The sequence below is a fragment of the Bubalus bubalis genome, chromosome 8, assembly GCF_019923935.1.
Source record: "Bubalus bubalis isolate 160015118507 breed Murrah chromosome 8, NDDB_SH_1, whole genome shotgun sequence".
In the NCBI taxonomy this organism is placed as follows: Eukaryota; Metazoa; Chordata; class Mammalia; order Artiodactyla; family Bovidae; genus Bubalus; species Bubalus bubalis.
This window is the reverse complement of record NC_059164.1, coordinates 86,317,590-86,339,249: the sequence shown is the minus strand read 5'-3', so window position 1 is coordinate 86,339,249 and position 21,660 is coordinate 86,317,590. Positions and strand designations below refer to the sequence as shown.

Below are 21,660 nucleotides of genomic sequence, written 5' to 3'. Positions count from 1 at the left end.
AAAAGTTATAGTGCTATCAAAAGCTACATTTAAAAAGGAGAGGGGGGGGAGACCTGAGAGACATTTCACTAAAAGCAGTGTAAAGAGAGCCCTGCTGCTGCTGCTAAGTCACTTCAGTCATGTCTGACTCTCTGCAACCCCATAGACGGCAGCCCACCAGGCTCCCCTGTCCCTGGAATTCTCCAGGCAAGAACACTGGAGTGGGGTGCCATTGCCTTCTCCGAAAGAGAGCCCTAAAACATTTTAAATTCATCCAAAATTAGAAAAATTCAGATTAAAACAAAACTGAGATACTATAGCCAGAAAAGCTCACATTATTTTTTGTGTGAGTATTCTCTGATGGCTCAAACAGTAAAGTATCTACCTGCAATGCAGGAGACCTAGGTTTGATCCCTGGATCAGGAAGATCCCCTGCAGAAGGGAATGCCAGCCCACTCCGGTATTCTTGCCTGGAGAATTCCATGGACAGAGGAGCCTGGTGGACTACAGTCCGGGGGTCACAAAGAGTCAGACACAACTGAGTGACTAACACACGCACATAATGAGAATACTAAAAATAAGATATACCTTCTAAGAAAAATGTCAAGTATACAATGCAGTGTTGTAGGTACCGTGCTGTTAGTAGACCTCTAGGATGTGTTCACCTTATATAATTGAATCTTTGTACCACCATCACCACACTTTCACGAATACCCTCCTTTTAGATCCTTTCCCCAGTCAGTCCACTCTCTGACCATTCCACTCTCTGCTTCTATGAAACTGACTATTTTAGATTCCTCATATAAATCATTAAGTATGATTATGTAAAGTATTTGTCCTTTGTCTGGATAATTTTACTTAAAATAATGTCCTCCAGGTTCAATCATGTTGCTACAAATGGCATGATTGCCTTCTTTTTTTCAGGTGAAAATTATTTTATTGTGTGTACCTATCATACTTTGTTTTCCAGTCATTCATTTGTGGGCTTTTGTTATTGTTGTTCAGTCACTAAGTCATGTCCAACTCTCTGTGACCCCATGGACTACAGCACCCCAGGCTTCCCTTTCCTTCACCATCTCCTGGAGTTTGCTCAAACTCATGTCTGTTGAGTCAGTGATGCCATCCAACCATCTCATCCTCTGTCACCCACTTCTGCTCCGACTTCAATCTTTCCCAGCATCAGGGGTTTTTCTAAAGAGTCAAGTCTTCGAATCAGGTGGCTGAAGTATTGAAGCTTCAGCTTCAGTGTCAGTCCTTCCAATGGATAGTCAGGGTTGATTTCTTTTAGGATTGACTGGTTTCATCTCCCTGCAGTCCAGTGGACTCTCAAGAGTCTTCTCCAGCACCACAATTTGAATGCAAAAATTCTTTGGCGCTCAGCTTTCTTTATGGTCCAGCTCTCACTGGAAAAAGCATAGCTTTGACTAGACAGACCTTGGTCAACAAAGTGATGGCTCACTTCTGTGTCTTGCATGCATGTTCAGTCACTTCGGTTGTGTCCAACTCTTTTCAACCCTAAGGACTGTAGCCCACCAGGCTGCTCTGTCCATGGGGATTCTCCAGGCAGGAATACTAGAGTGAGTTGTCATGCCCTCTGTGTCTTAGCTACTGTGAATAGTACTGCATTGACTGTGACTGTAAATATCTCTTTTGAGATTCTTATTTCAATTCCTTTAGAAATATACCCAAGGATGGGATTGATGGATCATGTGAGAGTTCTATTTTTAATTTTTGAAGGAACTTTCATACTGTTTTCCATAGTGGCTGCACCAATTTACATTTCTATCAACAGTGTACAAGGGTTCTCTTTCCTCTACAACCTCAAAAAAACTTATCTTTTGCTTTTGTAAGTAATAGCCACTCTAACAGGTATGAGGTAATATCTCATTGTGATTTTGATTTGCACTTGAAAATCAAATGATGATTAGTGATATTGAGAACCTTTTCATATACCTGTTGACCATTTGTTGGTCTTCTTTGGAAAAATGTCCGTTTGGTCCTATGTCCATCTTTTAGTCATGTTATTTATTTTTTCTTTTGTTTTGTTTTTGCTTTGAGTTGTAGGAATGTATTATGTATTTTGAATATTAGCCCTTTATCCTGTATATGGCCTACAAATATTTTCTCTCATTCCTTGTTGATTGTTTTCTTTGCTGTTCATTAAGTTTTTAGTTTGATGATTTGCTTGTTTTTGCTTATGTTGTCTGTGCTTTTGGTTGTCATATCTGAGAAACCATTGCCAAGGCAAAGCTAAGAAGCTTTTTCTCTGTGTTTTCTCCCAGGAGTTTCATAGTTTCATGTCTTAAGATTAAGTATTTGGTGCTTTTTGAGTTGATTTTTGTATGTGATGCAAAACAATAGTCCAGTTTGATTATTTTGCTTGTGAATATCCAGTTTTTCTGGCACTGTTTATTGAAGGGACTGATCTTTCCTCATTTTATATTCCTCAAGAATATAACCTTTTTGAAGGTTAGTTGATCATGTATGTGTGGGTTTATTTCTGGGATCAGTATTCTGTGTCATTGGTCTAGGTGTCTGTACTGATGTCAGTGCAAGATTGATTTAATTACCACAGCTTAGTAATATACCTATTTTGATATTAGAAAGTGTGGTGTCTTCAGCTTTGTTCCTAACATTATTTTAGCTATGTGAGGTCATTTGTGATTCCATATGAGTTTTAGAATTTTTTTTCTATTCCTGTAAAAAAAAAGTTCAATGGAATTTTGATAGGGTTTGTGTTGAAACTGTAGATTGTTTGGGGTAATATGGGCATTTTAACAATATAAACTCTTCCAATCCATGACACTGGGTAGTTTTCATTTATTTGCGACTACTTCAGTTTCTTTCATCAGTGTTTTATAATTTGTAGTTTACAAATCTTTTACCTGTTTTGTTAGGTTTATTTCTAGGAATTTTTACTCTGTTGTTTCTTAATTTCTAATTTCAGATTTTCTAATTAGATTTCTAATTTTTTTCAGATTGTTATTAGTGTATACAGAAATGCACATGATTTTTTTTTACTTTATTTTTAAACTTTACATAATTGTATTAGTTTTGCCAAACATCAAAATGAATCCGCTGATTTTATATCCCATGTATGTGCATGCATGCTCATTCACTCAGTCATGTTTGAGTCTTTGCAACCCTATGGACTATAGCGCACCAGGCTGCTCAGTCCATGGGATATTTCAGGCAAGAATATTAGAGTGGGTTGCCATGCCCTCCTCCAGGGCATCTTTCCAACCATTTGCATGCTTTATATATTCATAATTATCCTAGTTTTCTGGTGAATTGACCCTTTTCCATTATGTAATGACCTTTTGGTTTCTTGTGGTAATTGTTAACATATGTAAGTATAGCCACTACTGGTCATTTTTGGTTTTCATTTGCATGGAATATTTTTTATACCCCTTCAATTTCAGCCTATGTGTGTCCTTAAATTTAAAGTGACTTCCTCATAGGCAAGCAACCTTATTGTTGTATCTTGTGGTTTTATCCATTCAGCCGCTCTGTGTCTTTTGGTAAAGAGTTTAATCCATTTACATTTAAAATTATTGATAGATAAGACTTACCTTTCAGCTGGACTTCAGATCTTTTCACCATCTATTTTAAATTTTTAACTCCAGTCACATACAAAACCCTGCAGTTTTACTTCCTGAATACACTTTATGTTATTGGTGTCAAATTTTACCTCTTCTGTACTAATATATATCCCTTAACAAATTTTTATGGTTATAGTTATTATTAATACTTTCCTCTTTTGGATTTTATAGTACAGTTTAAAGTTATTTATGTACCAGCATTACAGTATTATTTGTCTATATATTTACCTTTACCAGTGATATTTATACTTTCATACATATTTATGTTAGATTTAGCATCCTTTTGTTTCAACTTGGAGAATTTTCTTTCACACTTTTCTATAAGGCAGGTTTAGTGGTGACTAACTCACTAAGTCTGGGAAAGTCATTATCTTGCCTTCATTGTTAAAGGACAGTTTTGCTGTGTATGATATTCTTGGTTAGCAGTTTTTCTTTAGTATTTTGGATGTATCTTACCACTCCCTCCAAACCTCCAGGGTTTCTGCTGAGAAATCTGATAATATTAGCCTTATTTTTTTATATGATGAGTCATTTTTCTCTTGCTGCTTTCAAAATCCTCTCTTTATCTTTAATTTTTGACATTTTATAATTATAATATGTCTCACTATGAGTCAACCCAGCTTGGATCTTTTGGGCTTCATCAATTTGTATGTTCACTTCATTCCCCAGATCTGGGAAGTTTTCAGTTATTATTTCCTTAAATAAGTTTTCTGTCTCTTTTTGTTTCTGGGACTCTAATAATACATATCAGATTGGTTCACTTGAAGATGTACCACAAATATCATAAGCTTTCTTCAGTCTTTTTTGATCTTTTTTTTTCATTCCTCTGACTAGATAATTTCAAATTATTTGTTTTCAAGTTCATTGCTTCACTCTTCTACTGGATCAAGTCTGCTGTTGAAGCTACCCTTTAAACTTTTTGGTTATTGTATTCTTCAGCTCCAGATTAATAATTGGTTCTTTTTTATTGTTCTCTTTGTTGAACTTCTCATTTTTTTCTTATATTATTTTCCTGATTTCATTTAGTTATCTGGGTTTTTTTTTTCTCTCTCTTATAACCCACTAAAGTGCTTTAAAACAGTTTTTGAACTTTTTTAGAAACTTTATAGGTCTCTATTTCTTTGAAATTGGCTATGGGAGCTTTATTTTGTTCTTTTGCTTGGTGTCCTGTTTCTAGATTCTTCATATTTCTTGTAGTCTTGCATTATTGTTGTGCTTTGAAGAAACTGTCACTTCCTCCTTTCTTTACAGACTGACTTCAGCAAGGAAAGGCCTTCACCAGTCAGCTCAGCCAGATATTTTAGGTAGTCTGGCTGGTCAGATCCATAGGTGGGCTGGTTGGTGGGCCTGCTTCCAGTTTCCATGGACAGGTCACATTATTTTCGAGAACTTCCTAAAAAGTAAATATTCTTTTCATCCATTTAAACAGCAGAGAGTTTTTAGGTCCTATCTAGTGGGACCTAATTTACACTGGAGGGACCGGAAATCCCTCTGTCTGAATGTGTGTTTTAGTATTAGACTCTTGATTCATAAAAAAGTACTACAAGTAAAATGTAATTCTTTAAATGAGAAATCATTTTATGGATATATATTTAAATAGTAAGCAAATTTTGTATTGATAAACATGAAATCTAATACAGAGTTAAAATACAAAATGACATTTTATTTCTAAAAACACATCAATTTAAAACATTTGAAAAATATGTAAAACAAAAATTCCTTGTATGTCTTAATTTATTCATAACTACTATGAATATTTTGGTGTATTTATTTCAATTATTTTTCTCTATGACTAGAAATATTAAAACATTTGGTATCATTCTACAATAATGTTCTACAATTTCACTTTTAGTCACATTTTCACAGTATTTCACAGTATTTCACAGTATTTCACAGTGCGTTTCTATCAAGTAATCTATGTTTACATTATTTCTTTATTTGTTTACAGGCATTTGCCTGGTGGCCTGATTTATTAGCGGAGCATGCAGAGAAATTTTGGGCTTTATTCACGGTGGATATGGATACAGCACTTGAAGCACAACCACAAGACTCCTGGGACAGTTTTCCTCTTTTCCAACTGCTTAATAATTTCCTCAGAAATGACGGTAAGCATTTGCATTTCTTTTAGTGTGTTAAATGAGGAAGAGGAGAGAACGTTGTGTGTGTGAGTGTGTATTTACAGAGTTCTAGCACTCGCTCAACAAGGATCGACCCAGGTTACACATTTCCTCATTCCCCAGGTATATCTGGCTGGGGTCCATGGGAGACCAGCAACACTCTCACATTGTTCCACTGGCCCCCAAAGTTGCTCTGATGCCTACCCTCCTGCCTTCAGGAGTACTGATAGCACAGGGACCTTCTCATTCTTGTGAATCAGAAAATCTTCAAAGATCAATATTTCTAAAGTACCTGAGAATGCTAACATCCCTGAAATACATCCTAGAAACTTACTATTCTAGATGTCCTGCCATGTCAAGGCTTCTGCTAATCCACAGTGTGCTAATGCTTGCGGAACAGATTCGGTTCTACAGATGATAGTAATGTTGCCCTGTGGTATGGCTTGCTCTCTCTCATTTAGAAATTAAAGAGAATATACAGTTTCTCTGCTGAGACATTTTTTCCAATGCAGTAATAACTTTTATCATGATTCTGGTCCGTGGTCTTCTAGCAGATTGTATAGACACAGGTTTTCATCTGAAATTTTGGAGGCATTTCTTAGCATATAGTTTCCTGTGGGCCTTTCCTATGATGATTTTTTAGATGCAGACACAGAAAACAGACTTGTGGACACAGGAGGGCAAGGAGAGGGTGGGAAGAATTGAGAGAGTAGCATTGACATATATACACCACCAAGTGTAAAATAGACAGCTAATGGGAAGCCGCTCTATAGCACAAGGAGCTCAGCTTGGTGCTCTGTGATAACCTACGGGGTAGGAGGGAGGCTCAACAGGCAGGTTGTATATGTATACATATTATCTGATTCACTTTTCTGTACAGCAGAAACTAATGTGATGTTACAAAGCAATTATACTCCATTAGAAAATTTAATTTTTTTTAATTTCCCTTCAACTTAAGTTTGGTTTCTACTGACAGCCTTTGCTTCTACATTTGTAGTGGTCTTGGAGTCACTAATTCCCTATTCCAGGACATTCCTCTCACTTTAAGCCAGGTTGAACTCTGTGTCCTCCTAACCTCTGATTCTGACTTATTCTGTTAGGTCAATAGAATGTCCTTCTTTTGTTGCATATGTTCTTTCTCCAGCCATTATTCCCAGTCATTTCAGATCAGATCAGTCACTCAGTCGTGTCCGACTCTTTGCGACCCCATGAATCGCAGCATGCCAGGCCTCCCTGTCCATCACCAACTCCCGGAGTTCACTGAGACTCACGTCCATCGAGTCAGTGATGCCATCCAGCCATCTCATCCTCTGTCATCCCCTGCTCCTCCTGCCCCCAATCCCTCCCAGCATCAGAGTCCTTTCCAATGAGTCAACTCTTCGCATGAGGTGGCCAAAGTACTGGAGTTTCAGCTTTAGCATTATTCCCTCCAAAGAGATCCCAGGGCTGATCTCCTTCAGAATGGACTAGTTGGATCGCCTTGCAGTCCAAGGGACTCTCAGGAGTCTTCTCCAACACCACAGTTCAAAAGCATCAATTCTTCAGCGCTCAGCCTTCTTCACAGTCCAACTCTCACATCCATACATGACCACAGGAAAAACCATAGCCTTGACTAGACGGACCTTTGTTGGCAAAGTAATGTCTCTGCTTTTGAATATGCTATCTAGGTTGGTCATAACTTTCCTTCCAAGGAGTAAGCGTCTTTTAATTTCATGGCTGCAGTCACCATCTGTAGTGATTTTGGAGCCCAGAAAAATAAAGTCTGACACTGTTTCCCCATCTATTTCCCATGAAGTGGTGGGACCGGATGCCATGATCTTCATTTTCTGAATGTTGAGCTTTAAACCAACTTTTTCACTCTCCACTTTCACTTTCATCAAGAGGCTTTTTAGTTCCTCTTCACTTTCTGCCATAAGGGTGGTGTCACCTGCATATCTGAGGTTATTGATATTTCTCCTGGCAATCTTGATTCCAGCTTGTGTTTCTTCCAGTCCAGCGTTTCTCATGATGTACTCTGCATAGAAGTTAAATAATCAGGGTGACAATACACAGCCTTGACGAACTCCTTTTCCTATTTGGAACCAGTCTGTTGTTCCATGTCCAGTTCTAACTGTTGCTTCCTGACCTGCATACAAATTTCTCAAGAGGCAGATGAGGTGGTCTGGTTTTCCCATCTCTTTCAGAATTTTCCACAGTTTATTGTGATCCACACAGTCAAAGGCTTTGGCATAGTCAATAAAGCAGAAATAGATGTTTTTCTGGAACTCTCTTGCTTTTTCCATGATCCAGCAGATGTTGGCAATTTGATCTCTGGTTCCTCTGCCTTTTCTAACACCAGCTTGAACATCAGGAAATTCATGGTTCACATATTGCTGAAGCCTGGCTTGGAGAATTTTGAGCATTACTTTACTAGCGTGTGAGACGAGTGCAATTGTGCGGTAGTTTGAGCATTCTTTGGCATTGCCTTTCTTTGGGATTGGAATGAAAACTGACCTTTTCCAGTCCTGTGGCCACGGCTGAGTTTTCCAAATTTGCTGGCATATTGAGTGCAGCACTTTCACAGCATCATCTTTCAGGATTTGGAATAGCTCCACTGGAATTCCATCACCTCCACTAGCTTTGTTCGTAGTGATGCTTTCTAAGGCCCCCTTGACTTCACATTCCAGGATGTCTGGCTCTAGGTCAGTGATCACACCATCGTAATTATCTGGGTCGTGAAGATCTTTTTTGTACAGTTCTTCTGTGTATTCTTGCCATCTCTTCTTAATATCTTCTGCTTCTGTTAGGTCCATACCATTTCTGTCCTTTATCAAGCTCATCTTTGCATGAAATGTTCCTTTGGTATCTCTGATTTTCTTGAAGAGATCCCTAGTCTTTCCCATTCTGTTGTTTTCTTCTATTTCTTTGCATTGATCGCTGAAGAAGGCTTTCTTATCTCTTCTTGCTATTCTTTGGAACTCTGCATTCAGATGTTTATATCTTTCTGTTTCTCCTTTGCTTTTCTCTTCTCTTCTTTTCACAGCTATTTGTAAGGCCTCCCCAGACAGCCATTTTGCTTTTTTGCATTTCTTTTCCATGGGGATGGTCTTGATCCCTGTCTCCTGTACAATGTCACGAACCTCATTCCATAGTTCATCAGGCACTCTATCAGATCTAGGCCCTTAAATCTATTTCTCACTTCCACTTTATAATCATAAGGGATTTGATTTAGGTCATACCTGAATGGTCTAGTGGTTTTCCCTACTTTCTTCAATTTAAGTCTGAATTTGGCAATAAGGAGTTCATGGTCTGAGCCACAGTCAGCTCCTGGTCTTGTTTTTGCTGACTGTGTAGAGCTTCTCCATCTTTGGCTGCAAAGAATATAATCAATCTGATTTCGGTGTTGACCATCTGGTGATGTCCATGTATAGAGTTTTCTCTTGTGTTGTTGGAAGAGGGTGTTTGTTATGACCAGTGCATTTTCTTGGCAAAACTCTATTAGTCTTTGCCCTGCTTCATTCCATATTCCAAGGCCAAATTTGCCTGTTACTCCAAGTGTTTCTTGACTTCCTACTTTTTGCATTCCAGTCCCCTATAATGAAAAGGACATCTTTTTTGGGTGTTAGTTCTAAAAGGTCTTGTAGGTCTTCTTAGAACTGTTCCACTTCAGCTTCTTCAGCATTACTGGTTGGGGCATAGACTTGGATTACTGTGATATTGAATTGTTTGCCTTGGAAACGAACAGAGATCATTCTGTCGTTTTTGAGATTGCATCCAAGTAGTGCATTTCGGACTCTTTTTTTGACCATGATGGCCACTCCATTTCTTCTGAGGGATTCCTGCCCAAGGTAGTAGGTATAATGGTCATCTGAGTTAAATTCACCCATTCCAGTCCATTTCAGTTCGCTGATTCCTAGAATGTCGACATTCACTCTTGCTATTTCTTGTTTGACCACTTCCAATTTGCCTTGATTCATGGACCTGACATTCCAGGTTCCTATGCAATATTGCTCTTTACAGCATCGGACCTTGCGTCTATCACCAGTCACATCCACAGCTGGGTATTGTTTTTGCTTTGGCTCCATCCTTTCATTCTTTCTGGAGTTATTTCTCCACTGATCTCCAGTAGCATATTGGGCACCTACTGACCTGGGGAGTTTCTCTTTCAGTATCCTATCATTTTGCCATTTCATACTGTTCATGGAGTTCTCAAGGCAAGAATAGTGAAGTGGTTTGCCATTCCCTTCTCCAGTGGACCACATTCTGTCAAATCTCTCCACCATGACCCGCCCGTCTTGGGTTGCCCCACGGGCATGGCTGAGTTTCATTGAGTTAGACAAGGCTGTGGTCCTAGTGTGATTAGATTGACTAGTTTTCTGTGAGTATGGTTTCAGTGTGTTTGCCCTCTGATGCCCTCTTGCAACACCTACCGTCTTACTTGGGTTCCTCTTACCTTGGGCGTGGGGTATCTCTTCACGGCTGCTCCAGCAAAGCGCAGCCATTGCTCCTTACCTTGGACGAGGGGTATCTCCTCACCACTGCCCTTCCTGACCTTCAATGTAGGATAGCTCCTCTAGGCCCTCCTGTGCCCGCGCAGCCACGGCTCCTTGGATGTGGGGTTGCTCCTCCCCGCCACCACCCTTGGCCTCAGGCTTTAGCATTTTCATGCCCATTACCATTCTTATCAGCTTCCTCTCAAAAGACCTTACTCCATTTTTCAGTATTGCTCTGGAGTGTGGTGCTAAGTAGAACACAGTGCCCACAACATGACTTGAGTAACCCAGGCCCCAAGAAGAGCTGCCCATCTTCTGCCTTGTCTTCCTGCAGCCCATGACTGCCCTCTCTCTCCCAGGAGCTTAGTCACACTGGTGATACAGTTCACACTTGCTGTCTTTGAAAACTTCAGATCTTTTTCCTTCTCTCTTTCCAGGATATCACTACTCTGTATTTCTAGGTTTAAACTTAAATCGTTTTTTGGACTTTTATCTTTTTTTTTAATTACTCTATTGATTTTGTTCATTACTCTAGTCCATCATTTCTTACCTTCCTTTGGTTATTCATCCCTTTGAGTCTATGCTAAAACTACAGCTCTTTTATTGGGAAAAAACATCTACATAGATATGAAATTGTGTGTAATATTGGACTCCCCATGGACATCTGTATTTTGGATATCAGGGTAAGAACCTTTGTTTTAGTAATAGGGGCATCATGTGGTAATAATTAATAACATGGGCTTTAGTGCCCAACAGATTCACATCTGTCTCTGCTAGTTGCTACCTGACCTTTGACAATCACTTAATCTTGGTAAACTTTAAGTTCTTTATCTATAAAATAAAGAAATAATAGTACGTGCAGTGTCATTGGTGGTGAGGATTAAAGAAGGCAATAACTCATGTATAATGAATGCTAAACAAATATTTTAGATATTAATCAGTTAAAATTTCAATCATGATTCCTTTAGCCATCTTATTCATTCTCTTATCCAATTTAATTTCAAAAAACATCTTATTAATAAGTCAAAGAACTAAGCTACAATTTCTACTTCAGTTTCAGCAACAATGTCTGCTCTTAGGAGTTGCTACACCCAGTTATCCATATGCGAATCATTTATTCTGCAAATTGTCTTCAACCAGTTTTTAAGTTCTAGTTTAGTTCCCTCCTGCCAGCTGCTGCTGCTGCTAAGTCGCTTCAGTCGTGTCCGACTCTGTGTGACCCCATAGACAGCAGGCCACCAGGCTCCCCCATCCCTGGGATTCTCCAGCTAGCAGACTTCAAATAACCTTCTTCTTTCCCAGCCTCTTATCATCATTTTTTTCTGCTAAGAAATTACAAGTCAGGTTTAATATTTTCTTATGATAAATATATAGCAATAAACCTGCTGCCAAAAATGATGAATATATTATGCATTAAGTTCCTAAATGAAAATAAATAAGTATAGGATTATTTCTAACATTGCTTTTCTCCACTTGCGTGAAAATTCAAGAATCAACCATATTTAAATTTATTAGAGGGTTATTTTAAGATGAAAATACTTATTAATGCTCACAGTAAAGATGATTTAACTTATTCAATATATTGCAATTTATTTATTGTGAAAACAAAATATGTTGTAGATTTCTTAGAAATTTTCTTGGGCAACCTCTGCTATGATGCCAATAAATTAACATCTTTTAAATTTTATTTTTAAGATCTCTTAAAATGTCCAAAAAAAAAAAAAAACACTAAAAGGGAAAAATTGATTTTTAAAAGAGAATGTGATTTTTAACCAAATGTTTAATTCAAAAGAATGTCATATTCCTCTCCTGTTTAAACCATTTATATAATATTGGCTACTATAAAATGCATAACATAGTGTGTTTTGTCATTTTTATACATGTTACTTAATCACACAGAAGCACTTATTAATGATCTCTTTTGAGTGCTGTCCATTTGGGGGGCAATTTTGCAGTTAGGTTTGATTTTGCAGTGATTAACATATTTTAGAAAGCATCAATTATTTCAGAGAAAAACAGCTCCTCTGTGTAGTCAAGTAAATAGAAAAGTTCCCCTGTGCCATAATTTCCTTTTGGTATTGGGAAAACGATGTGGTCTGGGGAATTGAAATAGAACACAGTAACTTTCAACTCAAACTCACAAGTTATCATCCAAAGCCAAGACTGCTTAGTATTAATATCTCACTAGCTGCTAAGACATAAATTTTTTTGCTTGTAGTATAATAATGAAGAATATAATAATAATGAAGATTATTATTAATAATCATGTGTTTGTTTTATTAAATTTCTGAAATGTTCAGATGGTCGTTTAGTGAATTCAGTTCAAATGTTAAATGTCAACCTAAAGCTGCCCCCAAATTGTCCTTTTGGAAAGCTTATGGAAAAACATAAAATTTCTACCCTTTTACCACTGCATCCCCAAAGAAAAATTCTTATATCACTGCCATGGCATGACAGTTTTTACCATATTGACCCAATTAGAATTATAGTCCAAATTCTAATTAATTTCAACCTTAACTAGTCAGGGGTAAATAGGAACAGATTGCTCTGAACTGTCCAGTCTTGTTAGGTGAGATAATTTGTTGAATAGCAGTGCTTGCTGTTACCCCAGAGAAGGCAACGGCAACCCACTCCAGTACTCTTGCCTGGAAAATCCCATGGATGGAGGAGCCTGGTAGGCTGCAGTCCATGGGGTCGCTAAGAGTCAGACACGACTGGGCGACTTCAGTTTCACTTTTCACTTTCATGCATTGGAGAAGGAAATGGCAACCCACTCCAGCGTTCTTGCCTGGAGAATCCCAGGGATGGGGGAGCCTGGTGGGCTGCCATCTATGGGGTCACACAGAGTTGGACATGACTGAAGCAAATTAGCAGCAGCAGCAGCAGCTGTTACCCCACAAGTAGCATACCACTAATTATACAGAAATTTTAAATGGTTGTGATTTATTATTAATGATGTCACATACTTATGTCTGCTTTTCCAAAATAAAAATTACTAACGTGCCTCTAACACAGATATTAGTTAGAATTTGTGCTTTATTTGTGCTTAGAAGCTTTCTAGCTGAGTTGTCTTTGTTTTTTAATGAATAGTTTAGCTGTTCGCACTGGATGTTTACCATCTTTATTTTGTGAAAACATTTATGCTTTGATATTTAAAAATAATTGTTTATCTTTAGGGGAGTGGAGAGGATCTTAGGCAAACATCTTCATTTTCCATCTAGGAGGCGAGGTACCTGGGAGGTAAGGTACCTCGGCTAGAGCTTGCTGACAGGAAACCAGTACAGCAGTGAGTTGGAGCCTGACCACTTGGTCTGCAATAACAAATGCAATTCTGGGGACATTAGAAAGTAAGATAATATTTTTAAAGATAGTAGATTCTTTAAGCTTTTGAAAGTGAAAGTGTTAGTCACTCAGTCATGGCTGACTCTTTGTGACCCCATGGACTATAGCCCACCAGGTTCCTCTGTCCATGGAGTTCTCCAGGCAAGAATACCAGAATAGGTTGCCATTTCCTTCTCCAGGGTATCTTCCTGACCCAGGGATCGAACCAGTGTGTTCAGGATCACAGGCACGTTCTTTATCATCTGTGCCACCAGGGAAGCCCATTTAAACTTATATTCCTGTCTAATAAAATGTTTATCAGGACCTTGAATTATAGAGGTAGAAGAAGTAGGTTAGTTAAAGCATGCAGAAAGGACCAGATAAAGTATTATCTTAGCACATCCACTGTAAAACATCCATGACAAGAATTCCAGGGACTGAACAAATTAGAGGGAAAGAGATTCAAGATAGCAAATTCGGTTGCTGTTTTAAGGAGCGGAAGCAAAGAATTGTGTCTGGGGTAGGTGTGTTTCCTTCCAGTTGTGCATGATTAGGGAAAGTCTTAGACTCGAGAATCCTTAGAGATGCAACGTGATTTTCCTCAAGGGAAGAGTACCAGCTGCACCACAATTTTAGCTACTGTCCCCAATCTCCTGCCCCTCACAGGCTCATCCACTGGTTCCCAGAGCAGAACTGATGAAGAAAACAAACTTGGGCTCCTTCATTTCTGTCCAAAAAAGGCTGAACTCCTGCTTGCCTCTCCGCCCTGCCTCCATCCATCCTGATGCACTCTCCCCAACTAAAGCCTTAATTAGATGGATAATCACTTTAAATGGTATCTAAGGAAACAGTTTTGAAAAAGAGATGTATTAAAATTAGTGAAAATAAATGTTTTCATAATGAAGCAATTAGCATGATAGTTGAATGATCCTGAATGACTGTGAAGCTGGTACAAATAGACTCTGCCCTTGTGTGCTATTTTCCACAATTGTCCTGTGGATAATAGGTAGGGCTAGTGACTGCTGCTGATAAATGAAAGCCATCTGCAAATAGCACAAATCATTCCTCTCAGGACTACTGAAAGGCAAACCCTTGGAGCTAGTCACCTTTTAATCTGTGGATATGCTAGCAAGTGGCAAATGACCATTCTATTGGGAACTGATTCCCAGGTGAAAAATACCATGGTGCTTCTTCTTTAATTAACAGCCTTTTTCACATTGCTAGCACATTAAAGCCATCCCAAAGAACACCCGTGCTTATATAATCAGTGTCACGGCATCTCTGCCTAAACGAATAATAAATGTTCAGGTTCTACACTAAGTGAAAACCTATTCTCCAAGACTTTCACCTTCATAAAGATGGGCTCATAAAAATCGAAAAAAGAAAAATTGGAATGTGGTCTCATGAGGATAAAAAGGCTAGTGTTAATAATTAACAAGGAGAGTGAAGTGGAGTCAAATTAGCCATAATAGAGCCCAGAGTGACTGGCAAAGTCACCTCTCATTATCAAAAAACTCATTAAGAAATGAAGAGGTGGAAATCCCGCTGGGTTATTCTCACACTTCGGCTGTATCAGAGATTATTTTTCAGATTTCTTTCAAATGAAGAACTGTTAGGTCACCATATTGTATATTAGGTTAATCTTCAAGCTTTGAAATATGGAGGGCTGGCACGTGCATGTCATTCTTCCTTCAGTGCTTAAATGAGCTGTATGTCTGAAATTCACAAATTAGTGTTTACAGATAGATCTGTACATGCATCTACTAGGAACAGTTGAATGTAACTTCTAGATTATAGCAGGGCTGTGTGCCCACTTAGATTTATAATGCTCTTACAAACGATGAAATGACCACTAAGATACGAAAATGACTCCGATCCCAAAGTTGATTAAATTCAAAATTATGTGTCACAACTTGTTTTACCCATCAGTATAGTAAAAGGAGCGTAAATGCAATGACTCACTAGTTTTGTTTATATTGAATTCTTCTCTAGAATCTTTACTCCATGTAGACATTAAATTTTAATCTATTTGTGTATTTTCTTAGAAGTTAGTGTTACTGCCATATTCAATTGTTTCCATTACCAGGACGGTATTGAGGGACATAACCCCAAAGATCAGAAGGCTGCGTGTAACTGGAGTAAAATTCCAGACCTTCCCATTTGGCTTTAATACTAATCTCATGAAAGGCAGCATGAGAATTGCTAGACAAGACTTTCTGTTTATTTTTGCCTTAAGCCTTGCTGAATGTTCCCAGGTAGCTCTGTAGTAAAGAATCTGCCTGCCAATCAGGAGGCACCAGTTCAATCCCTAGGTCAGGACGATCCCCTGAAGAAGGAGATGGCAACCCACTCCAGTATTCTTTCCTGGAAAATCCCTTGGACAGAGGAGCCTGGCAGGCTATAGTCCATGGGGTCCCAAAAGAGTTGGACATGACTGAGGACTAAAATAGAAGTTGCTGAATGATTATATTAGTTTGTTTTTCCCTGAGTTAATTCTATAAGAAATAGGGTCTGAATGCCTACGATTTACCAACTCTCAGTCAGTCAGATCAGATCAGATCAGATCAGTCACTCAGTTGTGTCCGACTCTTTGCGACCCCATGAATCGCAGCACGCCAGGCCTCCCTGTCCATCACCAACTCCTGGAATTCACTCAAACTCACATCCATCAGGTCAGTGATGCCTTCCAGCCATCTCATCCTCTGTCGTCCCCTTCTCCTCCTGCCCCCAATCCCTCCCAGCATCAGAGTCTTTTCCAATGAGTCAACTCTTCACATGAGGTGGCCAAAGTACTGGAGTTTCAGCTTTAGCATCATTCCTTCCAAAGAAATCCCAGGGCTGATCTCCTTCAGAATGGACTGGTTGGATCTCCTTACAGTCCAAGGGACTCTCAAGAGTCTTCTCCAATATCACAGTTCAAAAGCATCAATTCTTCGGTGCTCAGCCTTCTTCACAGTCCAACTCTCACATCCATACATGACTGGTACATAAATAAAAAACAATTCCTGCCCTTGAAAAGGATATAATCTAATGGAGATGGGCATATACTACTATGCCCATCCATGGGCGCTACTATGGGCACTACTAAGTATAAAGCAACCGATTATAAAGCTGCAATTCAATTATATGTACTACGTGCTCTGACATTTTTAATTATAGTTTTAAACTTGGATTTGTTGGATTTGTTGCCCCCCAAATTATAAACATTATAACATCAGTGCTCTCACTCCTTCTAACCTCCTATCTTTAGGGAGAGAGAGACTTTTTAACAAGTGCCCTGAACTACTCTGGTGGTCTAATGGCTAAGACTCTGCACTCCTAATGCAGAGGACCCAGGTTCCATCCCTGGTCAGGGAACTGGATCCCATGTGCTGTAACTAAAAGATACTGCCTGCCATGACTAAGACCTGGAGCAGCCAAATAGACAAATAATTTTTTTTGAAACTGCACTGAGAGGAAAGGGATGGTTGGGTGTGGTTTTAGGAGGTTCTCATTCCAATATAGTATAAATTAAATATTACCAAACTATATTAAATTGCTGATCATGTTTTTAATTAATGGAGAATGAAACCTGAAGAGTTTTCTTTTTTTTTTTAATTTTATTTTATTTTTAAACTTTACATAACTGTATTAGTTTTGCCAAATTTTACTTAAACTTCAGTGGGATGCTCTCTGAGTTTCCTTTAGGGGTTGGATTTTTACTGATACTTGTTCAGTAAACACATATTTACTGAGTGGCTGCTTAATGTCCCAGACTCTTGGTTGGGTACTGTTCCTGTATCTGAGTGGGGAGTACATTTGGTTTGCTTTTGTGTGTGTGTGTTTTATTTTTCTATAATGCTGTTTTAGGCTACAGTCCTCCTGGCTTTTCTCCTGAACTTCATATTCATACTTCCTGTGATGGGGATCCCGTTATATGCTCTGTCAACAGAAGAAAGTGAAAGTTGCTTAGCTGAGTCCGACTCTTTACTACCCCATGGCATTCCATGGACTCCATGGAATTCTCCAGGCCAGCATACTGGAGTGGGTAGCCTTTCCCCTCTCCCTAAAGGAGATACATGAACCCTAAACACAATACATGAACTCCTTTATCTGCATATTCTTAATTTTTCCAGCGATTATTGTCTTAGTAATTGTTACTAAATGGATCAAGTTTAAATTCTCTGTTGAAATCTGACTGTTAAAAGCCTATGATGAGTACTTTTGTAAATGTAAGACTCTTTGGGGTATGTAAATAATCAACACTAATTTATTATTGGAATTAATTAATTAATGCTCAAAATAATTGGGCACATCTGCACCCCAGTTTACCTTTTATTTAAGCCTTTTACTTTTTTTTTGCCATTTCTAATTGTACTGTTGGCCTTGATGTCATTGATGCTTCCCTATTTTCGACAAGGTGGTATTTGGAAAACATGGAATCTTTTGGAAAAAAATACTTTTATCAACAAAGTAGATGCTGGTCCTCCACTTACGTTCTTATAACCACTATGTGAGAATCTTCTGAGCAGTTCTTTCTACTTCCACACCTCTGGTATAAGGTCACGACACTCTTGAATGATGCCGTGTTGAGAACCTGCCTCTTCCAATGAGCTGTTGCAGTGGATGCCTTGTAAAGGCTTGATTTGGACAGGTGGCGGTCCCAAATCCTAACCCATCCTCATTACACCATATGGGGAAGATAGACGCACTCATTCTGATGCCTGGAGCTATGTATTAAGAGGGCTTTTGACAGTGTCTGATAGGAGTGGGATGCAAACTGGCATATGGGCAACTGAGAAAAGGAGCATACATTTACATACACAAGTATAGTGTCGTCTGTATCCAGGGAGTCTTGCTTTTTGAAACCGAGTCCTCTCTCTCTCTTTACCTTTCTATGTGTATTTTCTCTTCATTTCTTCTCATTTTTCCTCTTCCTTTCTCTCCTCTGTACCATCTCTCCCTTCATCCTTCCTTGCCTTTTACTAAAGAAGTAGTACTACCAGTTACCAATTTTCTAAAACTTTGGAACTTGGGTTTATAATTTGATATTTTTAATAAAAAAGGAAAGCTCTGCTAAAATGTGAGCAAACTTTTGGCCAGAATTCAACACTTGTGACCGTACTTAGGAAATAAGGGAAATCTCCATTTTCTCCTAATTCTGCAGGATGTAATAGTCTGCTGTCAAGTCATAATTGAACAGAAGAAATACTCCCTTTGGTACATTCACTAAAATAATAAACATAGAATTCCCTGGAGGTCCAGTGATTAGGATTCCAGGCTTCCATTGCTGGGACCCCGGATTTGGTCACTGGTCAGGCAATTAAGATCCTACAAGCGTGCCCAAAGGAATAATAATAATGAAATAAGAGACACAAAATTGACATTTATATCCAGTAGAGGAGCTTGCCCAGGTGGTTTAGTGGTAAAGAATCCACCTGCCAAGCAGGAGACACATGTTCGATCCCTGAGTCAGGAATATCCCCTGGAGAAGGAAATGGCAACCCACTCCAGTATTCTTGCCTGGAGAATCCTATGGACAGAGGAGCCTGGTGAGCTACAGTTCATGAAGTCATTTCAGTCACATCCTACTCTTTGTGACCGTATGGACTGTCGCCCGCCAAGCTTCTCTGTTCATGAGATTCTCCAGGCAAGGATACTGGAGTGGGTTGCCATGCCCTCCTAGAGGATCTTCCCAACCCAGGGGTCAAACCTGTGTCTCCTCTGGCTGCTGTATTGCCCATGAATTCTTTACTACTGAGCCATCAGGGGAAGCCCAGGCTACAGTCTATGGGGTCACAAAGAGTTAAACACAACTTAATGACTAAACAACAATGAATATCCAGTAGAATCCTTAGTGGTCTAATATTGAACATACTGGTCTAAAAATAGGATTTCTTATAAAAGTATTTAGTACTGTATATTTTATATAAAATATGAAAAGATACACAGGCCTTGATACATTCTTCTACAGAATAATAATGTAATAACTATATAGTAGTCTTCATAGAGTATCCAAGTCATTCATTCAACAAAGATTTGAACACTTGCTCTGAGACAGGGATTTTGTTGAGTACTAAGAATACAGACACAGTCCCTTCTTCATGGACCTTACACCCTTATAGGAAGAAAGAGATACGTCATCAAGTACAGAAGTATAGCATGGACCACAGTAGAAGCCTGTGCAGGGTGAAGAATAAACAGAGGAAACTAGTAATTTGGCAAAAGGACAACAGAATGAAACATTTCAAGAGAGACTTAGACGGGAAAGTGTCTACTTGAACTAAACCATCAGAATCATCATGACTGGACTACAGGAAGTAAGGGAGTCAGGTAACCAAAATGAGCCAGAGAGGTCATATTAAGATACCTCATAGATGGCTTTCATTTCATGCTAAGGCTTTTGAAGTTTGTCTTGAGGATCCATTTAAAAATTATAATCTTTAAGAGATACATTCTTTGTTTCATATTTTAGCACACTCCTTTGCTTGAGATTTTAAGAAGATGAATGGGCAGAAGGAAAATTAGGTGCCTAAGACCAGTTAGGAAATTACTGCATTAGCCAAGACGGGAGATGAGAGGGTTGGACCTAGGACAACAGCAGTGTTGATGAACAGAAGGATGAGATGTGCTAGAAAGATAGTAAGGATATAAAATATGCAGGTTCTCACTCCTAATTGGATGTTGAAACTGAAGGAAAGCCCTCTGGTACAACTTCAAGGTTGCCAGTATATTGATCAGGTGGATGATCTGTTTTTATTCCTGGGATCAAAATAAGAGACGAGAAACAGGCTTGTTTAACAAGGTAATGAATCCAGTGCTTATCAAGTATATATAAAAAAAAAAGAGCTCTTACTAGAAATAATCTGAGTCAACTGCTACTTAATCTTAGAATCAGTATAACATGTAATAATAACATAATAATCGTGTGTGATTCTCCTTATGTGCTTCATTTTAACAAACTAAGCATGACTTAATAGCCAACATATCTAATCTCTAAATGTACAGTAAAGTAGCATTTGAATTAATGAGGTAAAGTGCTCATTTGTAGATGTAAAATTTGTTTCATAAGAGAGAGCTCTTGCCAGAAATACATTTGAGTCAACTGCTACTTAATCTTAGAATCACTGTAGCATTTAATAGTAACTGAGCCTGATTTTCCTTATGTGTGTTTTCATCTTAACAAACTAAGTATGGCTGAATAGCCAATTTACCTAATCTCTAAATGTGTAGTAAAGTAGCATTTGAACTGATGAGGTAGACTGCTCATTTGCAGGTGAAATGATTTGTTAACATTAGTCAGTATTTTGGCTTTGGTATAGTTCAAAATAATGATGCTATTTAATAGTACCTATCAAGATGCAACTGCTGAAGAAGCAATCGGCTACCCACTCCAATATTCTTGGGCCTTCCTTGTGTCTCAGCTGCTAAAGAATCCACCTGCAATATGGGAGACCTGGGTTAGATCCCTGGCTTGAGAAGATCCCCTGGAGAAGGGAAAGGCTACCCACTCCAGTATTCTGACCTAGAATTCCATAGACTGTATAGTCCATGGAGTGGCAAAGAGTCGGACATGACTGAGCTGCTTTCACTTTCATCAAGATGCAAAGCCTAAGGTTCTTTATTCTTTTTATTCAGAGGCCATATAAATGAAGGCTTAGGCACACAGTCTAGCTGTACAGCCATGTAAAATTGTCCATGAAATTGTCCTTTCAATGTGTATTATAAGCACATTGAATATTTTCACGGTGTTAGTTCACTTTTATTTATTGAAATATAGTTGACATAAAATATTATATATTACAGATGTACAGGGCTTCCCAGGTGGTGGTAGTGGTAAAGAATGAGCCTGCCAGTGCAGGAGACACGAGACACACAGGTTTGATCCCTGGGTCAGGAAGATCCCCTGGAGTAGAAAATGGCAACCCACTTCATTATTCTTGCTTGGAAAAATTCCATGGAGAGAGGAGCCTGGCAGGCTGTGGTCCATGGGGTCACAAAGAGTCAGACATGACTGAGTGACTGAACACGCACACACATACATGGGTGTACCGTGTAGTGGTTAACAATTTTTAAATGTTACACTCCATTTATCTTTACCATGAAACGTGGGCTATATTTCCTGTGTTTTGCAAGGTATCACTGGAGCATACTCTTTTATTTTCTATTGGAGGGTAATTGTTTTACAAT

General features: G+C 38.7%; 1 protein-coding gene across 19 annotated transcripts in view; it reads left to right on the top strand.

The window, feature by feature from the left end:
* The window catches only part of CADPS2 (calcium dependent secretion activator 2), a 591,939-nt gene that overhangs the window by 492,888 nt on the left and 77,391 nt on the right, over positions 1-21,660 (top strand). For all 19 annotated transcript variants that reach the window (XM_045166445.1, XM_045166444.1, XM_045166437.1 and 16 more), the window contains one exon: positions 5,530-5,686. In XM_045166445.1, coding sequence (XP_045022380.1) covers positions 5,530-5,686 — 157 coding nt within the window. The remainder of the gene's footprint in view (positions 1-5,529; positions 5,687-21,660) is intronic.